The sequence below is a fragment of the Platichthys flesus genome, chromosome 14 (genome assembly GCF_949316205.1).
Source record: "Platichthys flesus chromosome 14, fPlaFle2.1, whole genome shotgun sequence".
NCBI lineage: Eukaryota > Metazoa > Chordata > Actinopteri > Pleuronectiformes > Pleuronectidae > Platichthys > Platichthys flesus.
In genome coordinates this window covers 5,758,356-5,779,424 of record NC_084958.1, presented here as the reverse complement: position 1 = coordinate 5,779,424, position 21,069 = coordinate 5,758,356, and the positions used below count along the sequence as shown (strand labels likewise).

General features: G+C 39.9%; 1 protein-coding gene across 1 annotated transcript in view; it reads left to right on the top strand.

Moving 5' to 3' along the window:
- The window catches only part of ctnnd2b (catenin (cadherin-associated protein), delta 2b), a 122,346-nt gene that overhangs the window by 91,013 nt on the left and 10,264 nt on the right, over positions 1-21,069 (top strand). Inside the window, exons 15-21 of the mRNA XM_062405185.1 lie at positions 5,905-6,022; positions 7,602-7,784; positions 14,087-14,260; positions 14,808-14,958; positions 17,494-17,749; positions 19,684-19,777; positions 19,923-20,049. Coding sequence (XP_062261169.1) covers positions 5,905-6,022; positions 7,602-7,784; positions 14,087-14,260; positions 14,808-14,958; positions 17,494-17,749; positions 19,684-19,777; positions 19,923-20,049 — 1,103 coding nt within the window. The remainder of the gene's footprint in view (positions 1-5,904; positions 6,023-7,601; positions 7,785-14,086; positions 14,261-14,807; positions 14,959-17,493; positions 17,750-19,683; positions 19,778-19,922; positions 20,050-21,069) is intronic.

The following is a 21,069-nucleotide window of genomic DNA, read 5'->3' as shown; positions in this document are numbered from 1 at the left end:
CAATAAACCTTGTCCCTCCTTAGCTGAGACATTTAAATTTGACTGTTATTAGCTTATTTGTGTTAGCTGATGGCTTCAATTGACTTTACTCATTCCTACAAATTATGGTTATAAGTAGAAGACAATAGGAAGCAGGGAAAGTGCAGGAAAGTTTGATTGTGGTAATGTCAGACTAACCTCAAAAACTAATACATCATCTGCCCCGTGTGTGTGTGTGTGTGTGTGTGTGTGTGTGTGTGTGTGTGTGTGTGTGTGTGTGTGTGTGTGTGTGTGTGTGTGTGTGTGTGTGTGAGTGAGTGTGTGTGCGTGATCCTCATAGCTCTCAATTCTATAAAATTGAATAAAATCGCTTTGTGGCTCTAATACTGGTGTATAGAACCATTAGCTTTTGTAATTTTATTTTCAAATTGCTTTATAGTATTTCATCTGCAGGAATCCATCATAATTCTGTTTTGTTTTCTTGGCTTTTGCCTTAAAGGTATACCGACCCAATTTGTTGTTCTTTTCAGATCCCCTCAACTCTCCACTGTGAACTCTCTCAATACAGTTCAATGGATGTTACTCTGGCTGAAATGTATGAAAGTATCAAATCCTGTTGTTCCATCAATACATGTGTTATTGTATGTCCAGAAATACTATGTAATAGTGCTCTGTCTACCTTAAAGGACACAGATGCAATGAAAATAACACATGTAAGTACTATAATTCTGAGGCTATAGCCAAACTAAAACGTTTTTGCAGTTTAGCCCTGTATCAGAATCTCTGGTCATACTACTATAGAATGACAATTCATGCACACTGGTCATTCACATGCTGGTATATACAGGACGCAGATTATCGGAAGAGGAACAGCAATAGTGAAAAGTAAGAGCAGGACTTTCTTTGCTCAGACAGATGACGAGTTGGAGCTGTCACTGAAAATATGGGATATCAATACTTGTAATTTCTTTTCCATGTTGCGTTAAGGACATGTCATTAAAGCAAAGCGAAAAGCAACAATTACTCATAATGAGAAGCTACTTAGGAAGATAGCTTTTCAGAGCCTTAAAACAAGATATAACTCATCATTAGATATTTCTAAACATGAAATTAGTTTTGCTGCAATGGTTTCCAAATGATAAAAATGCTGTGGTCTAGTCTGAGCTCATTAATATTTCTAGCAGTCTGTGTACCAAATATTTTTTAGAATTTTTATTTTTCTTCTTGATTTGCTATTGGTTCCACTCCATCAAACATTTGAGTGTCGAATGAAAAAAAACATCTTGTAGACAGAAAAATTACGACTTGGCCTGAAACATCATCCGTCTGCATGTGGCGCTCACTTTTTAGATTTTATTATTTCCTTATTCTTCCCTCGGACCTACTTGTTATAAATCAGTACAATGTATTTGCTTTGATGATGAGACATTATTGATTTTGTTATATGGCATTCGGAATGAGAACAACGCTTGACATTTCCAAATATTTAATATTGCAGACATGGCAAAAGTGCAGCACAAGTTGAGTGGCGATAGAGTAGGACTGCATCTCTATCTGCAAGCTTGTGCGGGTGTGCGTGTGTGTGTTTGTGTGTGTTTGTGTGTGTGTGTGTGTCAGAATACATGTGTGGGCCATTAATCTCAGACACAATATTTATCCTCTCCCGCTCCCAGTGAAAATAACTTACACATATTGGCAGCACGCACAGGTCATGGTGTTGTTATGTGATTCGGTTTGTTTGGTGTGTATTTGTTGCAGGTGATAGCTTTGTGTGGATCAGCTCCCTAAACTCGAAGGGCTAATTCATCTTTCTCACGCCTCGTTAGGGAATGCTGGGAGTCTGATTAAAGATTGAATATTTCATGGCGGGTTGGGTACACCGCCGGCCACCTGCTCTTCCTCGCTCGCTCTCTCTCTTGCTCTCTCTCACTGTCTCCCCCTCGCTTTCTCATTTTCCTTCTTTTCCCTTTCATCACTCTCCTCTCCCTCGCTCCGTCTCATTCTTACCCAACCTCTCCTCTCTCTCAATCATATTATCCCTCCTTTATCATTTTTCTTCATCTGCCTTGCGCTGTCCCTGCCTCACTGTCTCTGACGCGTTCACATTTTCTCCCTCTGTTTTCTCTCTGCTTGTTTCAAAGCGTGTGTGTGTGCATGTACTGTCATCCCAACTAACAGGAAGCCCTGGAACTGGTGCTGCTAGTCTACTGCACATTGATCATCAGTATTGAAATTAGCTCCTGCATATTCAGCAGCGACAAGTAACGAGCAGGTTAACCCAGCTGGTTATTGACTTTACTTTACTCCACCATTTCTACCAGCAACATACACAATTTAAATAGTGTAAACATAACCATCTCGCCAAGACTCATCTTCCAGTTTGACTGAAACAGAAAGAAGAAAGCAGCACCCACACAATCAGCTCTTTATACAGTAAGACGATAGACGTAGTAGCCCCTATCTGATCCATTATCAGCTCATCTACTCAGTGATGAGTGAGTGGCAGAACATTTGAAACAAGGTTTGAGAATGAGCAGAACTGAAATCTCAATTGACCTGAGGTGGGTCCATCTTCATCAAGTGCTCTGTTGATAGATTAATAGAAAATACTTTATTGATTCCAATGGGGGAAGTTTTAGTATTACAGCAGCCCAAGTACAGAACTAGAAGGGATCTTAGAAACCGAATATACGCCAAGGAATGACGCCTTATCTCGCCATGGTAAAAAATTTGTCTGGTTCTGCGCCAAAATATGAATGGGCTCCTCCGAGTGTCATGCCCCACCCCCACGCAAACTTGAATGAAACTGGGATTGGTAGTTTTTGTATTATCCTGGTAAAAACAAATTATTAACAAATGCAGATTAAAAAAAAACTTCCTTGTCAGAGGTAGTGAATATAGGTAAAAAACTATAGAAAACATCAAACAACATAGAACAGCATAACAACATTACATAATACAAACATTCCAGTATAATCTCTCTTAATTTCCAATTCTGTTCTTACATTTCATATAATACAAAATGTCATACAGAGTGTCTTTTCTCATAACTTAAAAATGTTATTCCCAGATACCGTCTCTTTGGGCTTTGTAGCTGAATCCATAAGTTTAATATCTGCAAAATAGTCTTAATTCAGTTCCCTTGAAAAAGGTCTTACAAATGGTAAATGCAATTCAACATCAGCGAACACTCATACTCTTTATCATCCATTAGGTCCTTTGATTGAGGACTGATTCTTTAAAATATCACAAATAAACCAAATCAGAATTCAACCCAACAACACAATTCAAGCACTTATGTGGAGGCGTTAAGCAGTAACCTGCTGTTGATTAAAGAGGAGCCTCTTGTTGTTAACAAAAGAACAACACATTTGTTTTCATTGCATTTTTTCTCTCAGCAGCAGGGCACTATGAATTATATCCATTCTGGTCTGTTTGAAAACTCCCCTTGGAGACACATAACATATCACCTGCTGTGAGATATTTTTTCCTCTGTCATTATTTAGATTCTCAACTCTGACAGATCATAATGAAAGATAATCTGCAGCCCTGTTGCATTACAAGAGAACACTGCAGAGGGATTCATCATGCCACATTTGCTGAGGTTAATTGAATCCAATCCATTAGTAGGTAGTTGACAGAATTAAGGAAACACATGAAAGAAAGAAAGTGGTTTGAATCTATCATTTGTGTGTCAGTGTGTGTGTGTGTGTGTGTGTGTGTGTGTGTGTGTGTGTGAGTGTGTGTTATGTGGTCTAGTTATTCCGCATGTTGTGGGGAAATAAATCTGTTTGCACAGTCACATTATGGGATGTGTCTTCCTAATGAGGACAAAAAAAACAGTCATTATAAGCATTACTTGCTTTTTATTTTTAGGGTGCGGACAATTTCTATGAAGGACAAAATATTTGTATAAGTATAAGTGGATTTATTTAGACCTTTGTTTATTTATTTTGTACTTGTGTTTTTTTTGTTTTCTTTTTTCATTCGCAAATTTCAAGGTCAAGATTAAGGTAGTAAGCAGTAGTTATGGTTAAGGTTAGAGAAGGTTGATTTAAGTCAATATAATGTCTTCTGAATTTATGGAGAGTTGACTATGTGTTTGCGTGTGTGTGTGTGAGCGAGAGAGAGTGTGCGCACGTGCTTGCTTTCATTTGTACTCAGGTGACCTTGCACCAACACTCACATTAAACAGTGAATGCCAGGAGAGATGCAGTTGAGAACACAACAGCCTGTCGAGAACCTGAATGATTCAAGCAGTTATTTGATTGTATGATGAAAATATGATGTTCATGTAATTTAATAGATCATGAATGGTGAATCAACTGAGGTTTCAGATTGAAACAAACAGTCTCATATCTAAAACATGTCCCTCCACACTTCATTTTATTTATTTATGCAGTTTTCATTTAAAGGGGTACCTCCCCCAGAAACTCATCTACTCACCACTATGCCAAGGGGAGCATGCCTCCATACTGATTGTCCGGTGTCATCCAAGTGTCCGGAAGCCCTGATGTTCATATTCGACTCGAAACGAGGTCATTTCCACGTGTTTCAGGCAAGTTGCCAAGAGAGTGGGTGTTAGCATTTCAGATGGTCCCTGAATGCATCTCCTCAGATGCTATCAGAGGACTTTTAGGCTAAACACTTGGTGTTAATGACGTTAGAACTGCATTTAGACAAGGAGGCTTGAGATGTGAGGAATTCAAATCACTTTTAAGCTGGTTCCTTGTAAAATGCTGTATTAGGATCTACCGTTTCCAGGTAGATCATTGAGCATTCCTTTGAAAGGAATGCTCAAATAACACTGAAATACCATCCATTCAGTCTGACATGTTCAAGTTTGTATTCCGGGTTTGGTTATTTGTCCTTTGTTTTGTGGTGTAATTGAAGGATTACTCAAAACCTACTCAAAGGTCTTCCACATTTTGTGGAAGTCCTTTTGTGGACATCCCATGGAGGGGTGAAACCTCACCCAATTGGGAACCCATTCATTTGGAAGCAGATCAGAATAAATGGGCAGATCCACAATTTGTTTCTTCACTTTCTTTAACGTAGGAGATAGGGGCATAGCCTTGGTTGAGGCATGATTTCTTCAAGTGCTCTTCTAGTTGTTAATGTCATTTTTGTGACGTACAACCAACTGTAAAGCTATGTCGCTGGCCATTTCTCTGCTTCTTACATGTATGTAGCTATCGATGGATATTTTGCCTGGTTAGGAAAAGGTCACCATTCATAAACCTGAATCTTACAGAGCTGCTATTGGTCAGATCTGTCTTCTTTTGAAGAGGACCAGTCTAGTGACAGTGATTCAGAGGTCTTTTACTACACTGGAACTAGAAAGCTTATTTGTCTAGTCTAATATTTTGAGAAAGTCTGACGTGTCTCACAATGTAAATTATAATGTACAGTTCAGCAGAGACCGTCAGTCTTCTATCTAATGGTTTTGTTTGATTACACTTCTTCTAGTCTCTCGGAACTAATGTGGCCATTATATACTTATGTTGTTGTTGCTGTTTAGTTTTGTGATAAAAATGTGTCAACTTGCACAAATTTGTCTGAGCAATGTTATTAAGGAGCTGGGAAAACAAATGCGTCTAATAGGGTTTTGCAAGTCGGTGCCATTTCTTACAGAGGGTACGCATATCCTCCATTCAACTTTAATAGTCTGACATTTAAAGGGCATTACACTCCTCTTCCCTCTCATTGCTGTCACACAGACAAGCATACACATGCTGAGCCGCTATAGAATCCATATGCTTTAACATTCAAACATACAAACTTCGACTCACTTAAAACTTGAAAGAAACCCACTGGACGATTTAAGTTCTGTGAAATACAAAGTGAAAAGGTATGTAGCAGATCTTTGTTTTTAGTGGGTCTGTTCATTGATGTGGTGTACCTCTGTGTGTGTGTCTGTGACAGGAATGTGAGCTCGGCTGGCGAGGAGGCCCGCAGGAGAATGAGGGAGTGTGAGGGGCTGACAGACGCTCTGCTCTATGTCATCCAGACCGCTCTGGGGAGCAGTGAGATTGACAGCAAGGTAACTCACACACATACAACACATACAATCTACTGCCATGTACAATGCACACACTCCTGTAGCCTTCAGCCTATGCACAACAAAATGACCTTAATAAAAAACTGATTGTAATGATAGAAGTGGTGTGTTTGCGTGCAAGCGTGCATGGACATGTATGCGTTATCATTGTCCAGCAGCTTACTGTATATTTCCTTTGTAAACATGCTTCATGATGGTTACAATGGAATGATTGGATGTGATATAGATACATTTGCATTGGTTATCTTTCCATTTGCAGACTGTATGTCCAAATTATAAGTGTATTCTAATTCAAATAACTTCTTTGCAGGGCTGCTGATGATGAAATGTATTGGGGGTGCGCAGAGTATTTCTTGTAGGGGGGGTTAAACAAACTGAAGCAAAACTCAGTGATGTCGGACGTACCTGAGAGGGTGTCAACCAATCAGATTAGATCTAAAAAGCCAAAATCAATACCTACTGGCTGTAAATGAAGTGGGATTGTCCCGGCTCAAAGAGCTGCGTCCTGTGGAAAATCTGCAGCAACCAATTAAAGAGCAGCCACTTGGCCGGCACCCCACACCAGGAAGTATATGTATTTAGACAGAAATTAACCCAAACAAATTATATTGAATGCTCACAGGCACTTACGCACTTCCAGGATCATTGTAGGAGTAAAATATTTATATATGATAAAATTATGTTTACATTTTTACATTGGATTTTTGTCACAGGATGTCGGAGGGGGCGCGACCCCAGCACCTGTATTAACCAGCAGCCCTGCTTGTTTGTCTATCTGCATCTGTCTGTGTGTGGTTGCAGGCAACACAATACACACTGTAACAAATGCCTTGTTAAGTTGTTTTTGCTTTTAGACCTACCCCACTTAAATTATTTCTTTGACATTTTTATTTGGTTAAATTTCCTACTAAAAAGAAAAACTGCTGACCCTAAAAGACCATCAAATTTATTACTTGTTATTACAAACTACAAATAAGTATAAAAAAAGTTGAAGCTTATATGTAATTCACAAAAATACAATCAAAACCAAGAGCCTACTTAAAATTTTTACAGTGCACTATATATTACTCAACCCAGATGGCCAGTGACACAGAAAACATCCCTAGTGTGTGTGTGTGTGTGTGTGTGTATTTTTGTGTATGTGTGGTTGCTTTTATTTGAGCCTGTGAGCATCCATGTGAATCTGTTTGTGTGCTTGTGTTTGTGCTTCCAATATAAATGTTGGTGTGTTGAGTGGAGGCTTTTGCAGACGTGAAGATTTTAATCCGTAGAAATCCTTTCCGAGATCAAAGTCTGTGACTGTTGCCTTCAAAGCCACTCCTTACAAAAGGATTAGTGTGTAGACATGTGTGTTTGTCTGTCTACACTAACAGCATGTGTGCGTATATGTCTATGCATACAGTCTGCACAGTACAGTATATTTCTATAGTCCGTGTTTACTGTATCTTTTCTGTTCGCTGAATAACCATCAGTCCCTCAACATTAGAGAGTTGTTTGATTCTCCACACTTCTATAATTTTCATCTCAATCTTCTTTCTTTTTCTTACCTTCGCTCTGTCAGACTGTAGAGAACTGTGTGTGCATCCTGAGGAACTTGTCGTACCGTCTGGCCGCAGAGACGTCTCAAAGCCAGCAGGGGGGATCGGAGGAGCTGGACGGTCTGTTGTGTGACACCGGCGGGAAGGACGCTGAGAGTTCTGGATGCTGGGGCAAGAAGAAGAAGAAAAAGAAGGGACACGACCAGGTGAGAATTGTGACACTAGGACAAATCTACTCTGATCTTCTCTGTGGATGTGCACACAGAATTAGGCTTGTGTTGTTAGCTTGTTACCCCTAGCATATGTCTGTATATCAACCCCGGAAGGCTGTGTTCAGTCTGAATCCACCTGCTTGTCATGTTTACATCACTGCTGAGCGAGAAGAGAGAAGAGAAGAGAAGAGAAAAGCTAAATATTAGTGGGCTGTAGTAAGTTTTTTATCAAGTCAGGAAGTGGCTATACAGACTTAAATGGGATAGACTGAAAATCGGTTTAGTTCACAGCAATTCAGGCTTCTCTGGTCTTATGAAAAACATCGTACCACTGCAGATTGAACTAAAATAGCGACCAATAGAGCACATACTGTACCTCTGCCAAGAACCAATAGTCCCTTAAATTCAATCAAATTCCAAACTGCAAACATTTAAAGATATCAGTCCCCCTAAATGTGCCTGATTTTTCATCAAGATCCATTAATTTTACATTGGGCAATCAGTGAAAATGTCTATCTCGCAATATCTAACTATCGCACAACGTTAAAGAATGCGATACAAATTCCTGGATCTGCCCACTGATCCACATCCACTTAAATGTAATGGATTCTTCCCTGACTCGCACCCTTCTACCAAGTTTCACGGTAAATCGGTCAAGTTGTTTAATCTTGCCTCACAAACAAACAAAACAAACACGGCGACAGGGTCGAAACATAAACTCCTTAGCGGAGGTAGTAAGTAAATATGGTGTAACAGATCTCTCAGGAAATTAACTTGTTTGTTGCACAGAAAAATGTCAAGTTTCCGGTTCTCGGAAAAACTGATTTATCGGCTGAATTTATTATCAGTCGAATATATTTAACTGGCTCCAGAGACCTACAGGGACTTTTAAATGCAAACTACTAACACCACTGTTTCAACATCACTCAACAGAACGAGTCTGACGATCATGACAAGGAAAATGTATTATTAATTGCCACTGCCCATATGACGTGTACCACCTCACTTACCAATGTGAGTCCTTTTACATCAGACGCACTAACAGTTTGAAAGATTGACTGGCAGAACACAAATAGATAACTCTACTTATGGCACGCCTCTTGCATATCTATCGTAACGGCAACAATAGACTTTGGAAAGCGCAAGGTATTGAGTGTATGAAGCAATTTATCAGAGGAGGTGTTTGCCTAAATAAATTACTTAAGAGAGAGACTTGTTGGATTTTTTAATGAAATGCTTTGCTGTATCCGAGTCTTAATGAGAAAATAGATTTCACACCTCACTTGTTAGCCAGTTCTCTCCTGTCAGCTGCCAGTGTTAGTGTAGATGAAGCATCATTTTGTGGTTATTTGTATTGTTAGTTTTATTTTTGTAATTATCATCGTACACAATCATTAACTTCTTTTCCACATGGCCACACACTGTATACTTAATGTATGATGTGCTGGTTCAGCCTTCGTGATCATGAAGTCTCTATTTAAGATTATCATTTCAGAATCTCTACATTTCACTCTGTTTTACTTGTCTTTACACTCACATCCTGTGTGTGTCAATGTTTTTCCTTTTTTGTAAAATATGTTTTACTTGGATATAGAAATTCAACTGCATCTTTGGCTCGGTGGGAGTTTACCTGCTCATGCTTTTGAGGAGAACTGCTATTAATATTTGACAAAAAACTGACAAACAATTAATGAAAACTACAACGACTAAATCAACATTAGATGCCAAAATTAACACAGATTCTCTGGTAACAACTCAATAACTACATTTTAAAAAAAAATTTCAACCATTTGTGTAACATCGTGTACATATAGTATAAAATCTGCTCATCTTTACTGTATGTTTTTAGGTACTAATACAATATGCCGGTATGATATAAACCAAAGCACATATAGCAATATGAGTTTTTCTTTGTAACTGAAATGATATTTTATGAATGCATAGTTTATCACTCAGCTACAGACTTTCTATCTCCTGGTCTATTTGATCTAACATCCATGACTTACTTCAAAAAATGCTTGATAATTTGCCTTTATCAAGCATTTTTTTGCCTTTTTTTGCCAATGGAATAAGATGTTTTACTCGATGACGTCATAGATACAGTACATACTGCAGAGTTATCATACAGCAGCATCAGGAAATGATGGCTTTACCTTTAGATTAAACCGATTTTCGACTCAGATGTATAGAGTGATTTTCTCTCTGGATTTTCGGGGTGTGTCCATCTGATGCCAAAAGGAAGAGTTCCATCCTGTCTCTAGTAAAGAAAATTAGCTCTCTTTTAGCTGAGGAATTGGCAGAAACTAAACAGCTTCCTTGGAGTAGGCCTCTTGTCATGCTAATAAGCAATCAGCATCACATTCTAGTTGAGTGGAAGAGGTCTTTTACAACTTCTGGTGAAGCTGTGGGAATTAAAAACCCAGCCCTTCCGGTGGATCAGGGTGAATTACTCATTAGCCCTGCAACCTTTTTTTTCGCCTCCCTTTCATTTCCAACTAAGACAGAGAATGGATATTTTAACACAAATGGTAGCGATGATCCAGACCTTTAACTTTCATTTGTCATGGAAAGCCTCAACAAACTTCTTGTGTATCCAGGCAGAACCAGAGGGGTGAGAGATCTTAAAACTAACCCTGGGATCAGAAAATAAAGAGACGAATCATAACCCCTCTGTAACGATGATACGTAACCCCACCCGCCCTCTCCCCCCTCTATCGGTCTCCACTCCAGTGCAGCTGTGGGTGATTACCATGAAGTAGCGATTGGGGAGCTTTTTGAGGAGAGCAAAACTCCGTCAACCACGGGGTAATTAGAGGAGAGGAGAGAAGAGGAGATATAAAGGGAGAGTAAGGGAAATTGTGTTAAAGTGGAGGATAGAAATTACAAAAGGATGAGAGAGGGGAAAGAGGAAGAAGTAGAATAAAGAAAGATAGTCAAAGGAAGAGGTGTGTCGCAACCCAGGGGCTGCAGCCTTCAGGCGCCACATTTAAAGACCGATTGTGTCACAGCGGCACGGCTCGTGTTCCATTGCAATGGCTCCATCAACTGCGTCCTACCGCTTGTGAATGGGTGTATTCTGGGATCTATTATAGTTACGAAGCTAGCTAGCTATGCGAGTGACCAAAGTTCAGTAATTGCAATGAATCAACAGTGAGCAACAGTGATGCAGATTGGAACTCCTCCCACTGTTTTGGTCCTGTTTACCCAGTTGGGCCAAAGTGAACTGAAGTATAGATATTAGGGCTGTGAAATGATTAACATTTTTAATCAAATTAATCTCAGGTTTCTATGGATTAATCATGATTAATCACATTACCGATTTTCTCTGTATATTTATGTGAAAATTTATGACAGAAAACGGATATATACATTTAAAATGTTTTCTTTTTATATTCATAAATAAACAAAACAATGGTGCTGCAACTCAGCAGTTCTTTAGCAGTTCTCTTTGATAGTCATATGGAACATTAATATAATCTTCATCCTAAACAGAATCCGGGCTTCTTAGCCATTGTATGGTTAAATAAAACTTTTTTCTTTTCTTTATAAATCGAATTTATTTTTTGTCAAACAACCATTCACCACACCATGACACATCTAATTCCTGTAAAGGTCCTCTTAGCTAGTCGTTCTTTAGCCAGTTGGTGAGGCAAACTAACTTGTCCACATTCGATGACAGTAAAGCTGACCGCTTCTTTTGCCCAATGTGTCCCGCGAGTGAAGCTGGTTTGGCGCATTGCACTTGAACGCTCTAATAGATATATAGCTTAACCAAGACAATAATATGTAAAAATAAAAGCATAAAATATCACAAACCTATAGCTAGTATCTTCACTAAAGCTCAACTCTTGTTTGGACTTACCGGGTCCCAATTAGGCTCTGGCTTTTTATCTTTGCATTTTACAATGATAACTACGGCATGTTCACTGCTCACAATTCATTGTATCTTTATCAACATTTCTAATTTGTTTTAAAATCAATCAAATTCAATCAAATTTTATTTGTATAGCCCATATTCACAAATTACAATTCATCTCATAGGGCTTTAACAGGGTGTGACATCCTCTGTCCTTAACCCTCAGCAAGAGTAAGGAAAAACTACAAAAAACCCTTTTAACAGGGTAAAAATATGTAGAAACCTCAGAGAGAGCCACATGTGAGGGATCCCTCTCCCAGGACGGACAGAAGTGCAATAGATGCCACGTGCAGGAGAACATCATCAATAATCAAAGTCTCTAGCAGCATTGATGAAGCACAGTCCATGCTCAGCAACCATCTAGACCACGATCCACCATCCAGACCAGACGCCACTTCAGTCCTCAGTCACCGTCCACCGCCGCCCACCAGGAGGACCCATCACAAGCCACCACTGCGGTCCTGGTCCACCGCCCGTGCCCAATGCCAACGCGACACAGGGTCCGCCACCAGCACCACGATCAGCCCACATGACTCAGAATCCGCCACACTGGATCCAACACCGCGACCCCCGGTGCGCGATCCACAAACCGTAATCCATGGTGCGGCCACAGAGGCCCTGGATCTGCGGGTGATAAAGCAAAGGGATTCCGGGGAAGGGGGATAGGGATGGAGAAGAGGAAGGAGAAGCTGGAAAGAGAAGCTCCGTGTGTCATGTGTCATAAAATAGAACAAGTAACGTTCTGGCGCACTAATTAGCTCTAACTATAAGCTTTATCAAAAAGAAAGGTTTTGAGCCTAATTTTAAACGAACAGATGGTGACTGCCTCCCGAACTGAAAGTGGTAGATTATTCCACAGCCGAGGGGCTTGATGGCTAAAAGCTCTGGCTCCTACTCTACTTTTAGAGAATTTAGGGACGACAAGTAGGCTTGAATTCTGGGAGCGGAGTGCTCTAGTGGGTTTATAAGGTATTAACAGCTCTTTAAGGTATAAAGGCGCTATATTATTAAGGGCCTTGAAGGTGAGGAGGAGAATTTTAAATTCTATTCTAGATTTAACTGGAAGCCAGTGTAGCGATGCTAATATTGGAGAAATGTGCTCTCTTCTCTTTGTTCTCGTCAGGACACGTGCTGCAGCATTTTGGACAAGCTGTAGAGTCTTTAACGACTTCCTGCTGGAGCCTGATAATAATGAATTACAATAGTCCAGTCTCGATGTAACAAAGGCGTGGACTAGTTTTTCTGCATCTTTTTGTGAAAGGACATGTCTAATTTTTGAAATATTACGCAAGTGGAAAAAAGCGGTCCTAGAAATTTGTTTTAAGTGACTATTAAAGGATAAATCAGGATCGAAGATCACTCCCAAGTTCCTGACTGTTTCATTGGAAGCAAGGGCAATGTCGTCTAGCGCAGCTATATCATTAGATAATGCATCTCTAAGGTGTTTGGGGCCAAGTATTATAACCTCTGTTTTGTCTGAGTTTAATAAGAGAAAAGCCACGCTTCTAGTCATCAGCCTGCCAATTTGTCAATTGAGCTAACGTTAGCTTCATCAAGTGGTTGTTAATGTCCTTTCTGGTAAAACTCTCTATGTTCCAAGCTGAGCAAAGCAAAAGTAATTTTTGCCATCATTCTGTAACATATTGTGGAAAATGCATCCTGAATTGTGTATAATGGTCTGATCAATAATCAATGATTATGCAACTGTTATTAGATACATCATAATAACTTCATAGTTATTCTCATCAATAATTTGAACCACAGAAATGTGCAAAATAACATGTTTTCATAATTGGTGATTCCTGTGAAAGTTAATGACAACACTGTTGAGTCAATATGCCAGCCTCAGTCTGCAGTGAGCATCAAGGTGACATCGCTGAACTTCTCTCATCTTTGCCTTTGAAAGTACAGCATCGTGAATGCAAATATCAGGGGAATGTATAAAAACAAAACTAAAATCCATAGTCTTGTGTTGGGAAATAAATAAAGTGTACTTTTTTACCATAATGTATTTACTCATTCTCACACTGTCATCACTGATCTGTGTGAAATATACTTGCAGGTCTACTGAGATATCATTTCTATTCAACAGTCAACATTTTCACAGTTGTTATTAATGTACAATAGGTGTGTGTGTGTGTTCCAAATGCATCGTCAATGCAGGAGAAAATGTCAGATTTAAATTACAGAGGAGATAGAAAAACAACATGCACAACAGATGAATGCCAGCTTATTTATACACTGTTTATGAATAGTAAATCTTCTCTCTCCTTCCCTGCTCTTGCCTGAGGGGACTGCTGGCATCCCACCACTATCAAACCTCGCCTCACACAGAATTCAAAGTGCTTCTCTATCTTGAATTATATCCCATCTTCTGCAGTGGGACGGTGTCGGCCCATTTCCAGACTTGGCGGAGCCCCCGAAAGGCATCCAGATGTTATGGCACCCCACTATTGTCAAGCCCTACCTCACACTGCTGTCTGAGTGCTCCAACCCAGACACCCTGGAGGGAGCAGCTGGGGCCCTGCAGAACCTGGCTGCTGGCAGCTGGAAGGTAAGAGCTCAGGTCTGTGGCTCGATCATTGTGATACTAAAGGGCATTTTCACAAGTGCATTGAAATACCAGTGGGTGCCAGAAGGCGTTTTGCAAAGAGAGATTTCCATGCACAGCTAAAATTGTGTGCAGTGTGATAGCAACAACTTAACCATCTCAAAGTCAACTGAGCAAGTGTATTTGCTGTAAAAGACACGATGTGTAGCAGGAAGCTTCAGAAATATCAAGTTACTTGACTTTATGTTTTTTTATTTTCAGATTACTGAATAAACCATCAAGTTTGTCTTGTGTCAAAGTATCCAGGGTTTCCATATTCTGAAATTGAATAATTGGACTTAGTTAGATAAGTTAAAACATTGCATACTAGGTTAAAAAATGTATTTAGGTCGGTCTTAATCATGTTTGCATTAATTAAACTTAACTTAAGAGAAAAAGGTTTTCGAAATAACACCAATCATTTTTTGTGACACTCTTTCACAATAATAAACAGACAATAAGGAAAACAGGAAGATACATGAATAACCGAGCCTCTGTGGTCTCTCCCTAGTGGTCGGTGTACATCCGGGCTGCGGTACGGAAGGAGAAGGGCCTGCCCATTTTGGTGGAGCTGCTGAGGATAGACAACGACCGGGTGGTGTGTGCTGTAGCCACTGCGCTGAGGAACATGGCTCTGGACGTCAGGAACAAGGAGCTCATTGGTGAGCAGTTTACTCGCATCAAACAAAAAATCGTAGAAGGGGTTCAATTGTACAAAAGGGAACACATTCTTGATAAAAGAAAATAGTCTAGTGAGTTTTTGCATTATTTCCAAGAGCAAACAATCTTTATTCAGGCACATTTATTAAGTGCTATTTCTTTGATACTACCGGAATGATGTTCTTAATTCTGCCTCAATTGAAGTGGATGCACTGAAAACAAGAGCAATTATTTTGACCCACTTGCAGAATTACTCGTGAACAAATGGCGCGAGGGCAAAAGAAATGGGATAAATGGCTGTGTGATAGGTCGTCTGTATGCAGATCATTTTCCCTCTTCAGCAGATAGCACTGTTGCTCTCACTGAGCATCTGATTCTTGATTTTTTACTTCAGAGACAAGCGATGTTTTGTGCCTTTCTGTTGGTCCCCATAGCAACAACCACATGCCTCCCTCCACTGTCTCTGTCTGATGCTTGAGGCTCTGAGCTAAGCGAGGCATGTGTGTCTGTGTGAGCGGCTGTGTTTGTGCATGCAGTCTGTAAATGAAAGCAACCATTCATGTGTGTACTGTAGGGTTGTAATGTCAGTAATAATAGCATATTGCTCTGCCACGAGACATGCATGTGCAGTATAGTTTGACTGGACTTTGTTGTGTTAACATGGTGAAATTGCAGTAGAGACACAGCCTATTATGTAGTTTTGTCCTTAGAACTTTCAGCAGTAGATACTAACTCTGTCTGTACAGACGGTTCCACTGCGAGAGAGCTGATGTTTTATTAAAGAATTGTTACAAATCCTATTGAGAGCCTCCCTCTCAGAGTTTGTATGTGAATATTGCCAATACTGTGAGTCTATGGCCGTCGTTCTAAGTATTTCTAAGTATGAAATACTTCTTTGATCTGGTGAGAATAGTTTTTAATGCTGTAAAAGAGAAAGTCATCAAAGTTGCTTTCAGACATGAACTGATCTCTACTGTTAGTAGCCAGAGGGTTGGTTGTTTGATCCCAGTCTTCCCCTATTACACATGCCCAAGTGTCCATCGGCAAGATAGTGAACCCCAAAATTGCCCCTTCTCAAAGAGAACGTGCTGCACATAGATGCTCTTTATCAATGTGTGTATGACGGGTTGAATGGCAGACACTGTTCTGGCCATTTACCATTTGATAATCTCCTGAAATCATCTGGTGGGACCATATGTGAGAACATTGAGGATCCAGAAAATCTCTGGAGTTCTTCCTGCCACCATCCTAGTAAACACTTTGCTTTATATCTTTGAGTCCATTCTATGATGAAAAAGAGGAGCCATACATGTAGAAGATGTCAACTCGGAGAGACTATGAGGATCACGAGCCTATGGTGATAAAGACTAGCATTTGTGTCGATGTGGAAATTATATGTGTATTTGTTATGTCCTGCTTCCTGCCTGCTAGGTGAAAGAAAAACTGTAAAAAATCCAGACCCCCGTTGTCTGGACATTTTTCAGATTTCACCTACAACACTTGGAAAAGTAGCTAGTTGTCCCATAATACTCTCCATTACTGCAACTGCACAGCTGCATCAACGTGATATCACTATATTAAAAAATAGGTTGCTCTTATATAGTAATTGAAACCCTCTGTAGTAGATGTTTCATACACTAGTGGAATTTTTACAACAGGGAAACACATGTAGTGTATATTTGAAGTGTCAGTGGGTCACAATATGGCCAGACCCCACCACCCCAGGGTGATGACCCAATCAGAATGAGGCCCACAGAGCCCAGTACACAAGATTGCCTGACAGCAGTGTTGGGGTGTCGTGGGAAATGTGGTCATTCGGTGCTGGATCACGTGGCCAAGTCTCCATCAATTGTCTGACCGTCACTTGGCCAGGCTTTAATTTGACTTCTTCAGCAGCATCTGGGTCAGCTTTTTGTTTTATAATGAAGGGAGGGGTCTCTATGTTTTGGAGGTGGGAGTAGGGATATATTAATTAACAATTTATTTATAATCTGCATATTATGTCATACATGAAATCAACCAGTTGGTATAATCACTACGTGAGATTTTGGAACAAAATAGATTTTTTACTAGTCCACAGTTCCCAACGTCATCCTTCACGAAGACCACTCCCACCATGGACCACGTAGACTGCGAACTAATGCCATTCATTCTGAGGTTGAGATTGGCGTCACCAGCTCGTCGGTCCCATATTGCTGTTGCCAAGCAACAGAGCTGAAGTCCGACATGACTCGAAACCTTTAATGCCCCTTGTTTTTTTTAACATGTGTACCGTTAGCTGTATGGTTAGGTTGATTTTCGAGAGTTGAGATTTAGTAGAAAATATAACAGATTTGCCAGACTCTGTTAATAATAATTCAATCAGCTTCACAGGCAGAAATGTTAGATTAATGTACTGATAAAACAACACATACATTAAGATCAAAATGATCAAAACAAAAGCCATATTCTTAACCTTCTCCTCCTTTCTTCTTGAAAAACCTACGTTACTCCACCGTACCCCCCTCATTGACTCTGTCACTGACGCTTGCCCACAGGTAAATACGCCATGAGGGATCTGGTGCACCGTTTGCCTGGAGGCAGCAACAACAACAACAGCAGCGGCGGCGGAGGAGGTGGCGGGGGCGCCAACAACAGCAGCCTGGTGGGGAAGACCATGTCGGACGACACCGTCACGGCTATCTGCTGCGCGCTGCATGAGGTCATCACCAAGAACATGGAGAACACCAAAGCTCTGAGGGACGCCGGCGGCATCGAGAAGCTCATCGGCATCGCCCGCAGCAAAGGAGACAAGTAAGCCGAGTGGGATGATTTTGACAGATGGGAGAACAGAGTGTGTAGAAGGAGGGTGAGAAGATAATTATGTCGGCAGATCTTGTTATGGGATAGAATTTTTCTTCATTTTGAAGATAGAGCAAGTTCTGAAATGACATCAGAGAGTGAAATTGACCCTCATTTTACCACATTTGTAAGATGCAACTAAAGACTATATTACCAATCAACCTCAGAAGACATTAACCAAGAAACTGCAGGAATCACAGCTTTATCTCCCCTTGTAGTTATAATCAATTATATTTACAAAAAATGTATTCAGAATGAAACTACCAGAAGTTAAAAGGTTTGTAATTAAATAAATCATATTTCTAATCGCACAGATAATACAAAATAAATTTCACACAGTGTCGACATCCAATTAAACATAAAAGCTACAAATCAACTTCATCGGCGTGTTTTAAACTAACAGAATCTTGAGCAACATCTCAAAATCTAGAATTGGAATGGAGATCATGTGCATTTGAATGTCTTCTCCTGCAGAGTATTGATTGCAGGATGCTCATTTTTGCATATTAACACTTATCGGGAAGCATGTGCTCTATAGAGGATATATTTGGTTATTTAAACCTAAAAAGCTGGTTAAAGAGGATGATGCTTGGTGTATCAGGGATTTAAGAAAGATATAATCAGGCTGAAATACAATGAAGGTCTTTGGGTGAGTTGGCCAAGAGGAGGATTTAAGCAAATAGGGGGAATAAAAAAAAAAATGGGCTGGATCTTGGCTATGGTGGTGATAGAGTTGAGACATCATGCAGCACAGGGGCAGAGGTGAGGCAGGAGGAGGGTGGAGATAGATGTTTAGAGAGGCTGAGTGCTTGTTTTAGAGCTGAGTCACCAGGCAAACAGTCAGCAGATCAAAGTTAGTTCCTCTGAGGTTCTTTTCACTCTCTCTGTTTCAGCGCAGCTACCCTTTTTAATATTTGTTTTAAGAAGAGTTAGACACATAGGGACCGAGCTGGAGTGTTGACATATAACAAAGGATTGGCAGCCAGTTTTAAATTAGGGACATTTATAGGGCAATTACTTAGCATGGAACCATTATATCTTGCCTGTTTAAGAAATTTAACACAATTTTGATTGTTTGCAGTCAATAGGAATGAAATAGATTTTGTCTGTCTGTTATTTAAATTACACATTTTAGTTAATTTAATACGTATGTAATTTGAGGTCGTTAAATCATGCCAAATTATATAAATTCCCATAGTCAAAAATAGAAAAACATAATACATACATTTCAATGGCGTACTATTTTAAATAAGGACATGCAGGTCTTAACCGCATATCTAGAGAAATGTATTTTCCACTTCCATCCAAAGGTTGCGTCAAATAAGAATGTTAAATTAATTTCAGTTCTTGTTTAGAGTTGTTTTGAGAGAGACAGAAAACATAAATCAATAGATAAACATGTAATTTCTTTTCTTTGAAAATGTTTCTGTTCTTCAAACAACATTTTTAAGTTCCCTGCCTTTGCATCACTGCAAAGGCAGGATTTGCAATCACAGATTCGTAATAATAAAAATAACATTCACCGAAATGACTTGAATAGATGGAAGTTTAATTTCCAAGGTGCTGATAAGGCCACATGAGCCAATTAGACCTGTGACCATTAGTCAACGGAGTCAAACCCTAAAGCAGGCAGAATAAAATATTGGACAATCAATCAATCAGCCAAGCAATTATGCAATTTGCGCCGAGTACAATTTGAGTGCCATATCTTCAGTTGCCTTTCCACTTTGGTGGTTGCAGTTATTAATGTTTTGTATTCAGGTTGAGAGTTGTGTGTATTGTTCTTCATTACTATTACTATCTATTTTATAGATACAAAAAAGTTGAAAACAAAACAAAGGACGGTTGAGCTTTATACTGTATGTGTTCTTTTTTTCTCTCTGCTGAATTCCTAGACATAGTCCTAAAGTGGTGAAAGCAGCATCTCAAGTCCTGAACAGCATGTGGCAATACCGAGACCTCCGCAGCCTCTACAAAAAGGTAAACATGGCTGAGCGTGTTCTGGCTGAATAAACACTGAAAATGTAATTTACGTCGATGCTTCAATAAATATTATTGAGTAATTACCAAACATATCATTGTGAGGCATGTGCTGTCTAACACAGTCTCATCTATTCTCTCTCAGGACGGCTACGCTCAGTACCACTTTGTGGGCTCCTCCTCCACGATAGAAAGAGACAGACAGCGACCTTACTCTTCCTCCCGTACTCCGTCCATCTCTCCCGTACGGACCTCACCCAACAATCGATCAGGTGAGTCCACAGCCCCACCTCATCCTTTGTCCTCCATTATTCTTTCCATCAGTACAAACGACGCCGAGGCAGCTTATGTCTTCTTTAACCTTCACACTGTGCTGGCTACTGATAAATGATTCAAGTAAAATCCTTGCACCTAAAACAGCTTCATGTCCTTGAGTTGTCCAAATCAGGGTTTGACTAATATGAGTCTTACAAGGCCTCAGTATTTGTGAACTGATGAAAACATATTTTGTTGTTCGCAATTGATGTTGTTTTGATGTGTTCGACGTCCCTGTGCTTGTGTAGTGTGTGTAGCTGTGAGGTGAGCGAGTGAGAGTAGTGAGAAAACAGGAGGGGGTGAACATGGGCAACTATGGTGTAAAGAAAGATTTGGTCAATTCATAAAAGTATCAATTATTAGGTGGTGATCAGTGTTGATATGGTGACAGTGGCTACAAACAATTCAACGTATGGACCCGAGAGTGAAAATACATTAAAGCTGTAGATGGTCAGAGACTTCAGCTGAGTAAGACCTTCCAACATGTACCAGGACGCATTTTACATTGAAACAATGTGGTCACATGGGTCCTAGACCACCTGTGAATGTGGTTTAAGCGATCGGATCTCAGATACATCGCATTCGAGTACATTCACACCTGTACTTAGCACTGACCAATTGGAAATTAATCTCAGATGTTGACAGATGTTCAAAACCGGTCTGAGCATTTTCTTTAATTCAAATTTTTTGCTGGCTTTAATACAAGATATGATATTCCAGGAAAAATCCATAAATGGTCTTTTCAGATGCGGACTATTTAAGATTTCTTGCATCATTGACGGTCTTGTGTAAATATCTGCAGATAAACATTATCTTTATTATTTGTCTCCTGGTAGTTGAGGAAGTGGTAGTTGGAAACGTAAATGGAGGAAGAGGAGTCCAGACTACAGTAGTGACGGATGTTGAAGCTTCTTTTTACACAGGACACACCTCACCTAATAACCATCTTGGGTGTGAGAGTTGCTCCCTGCTGCTTC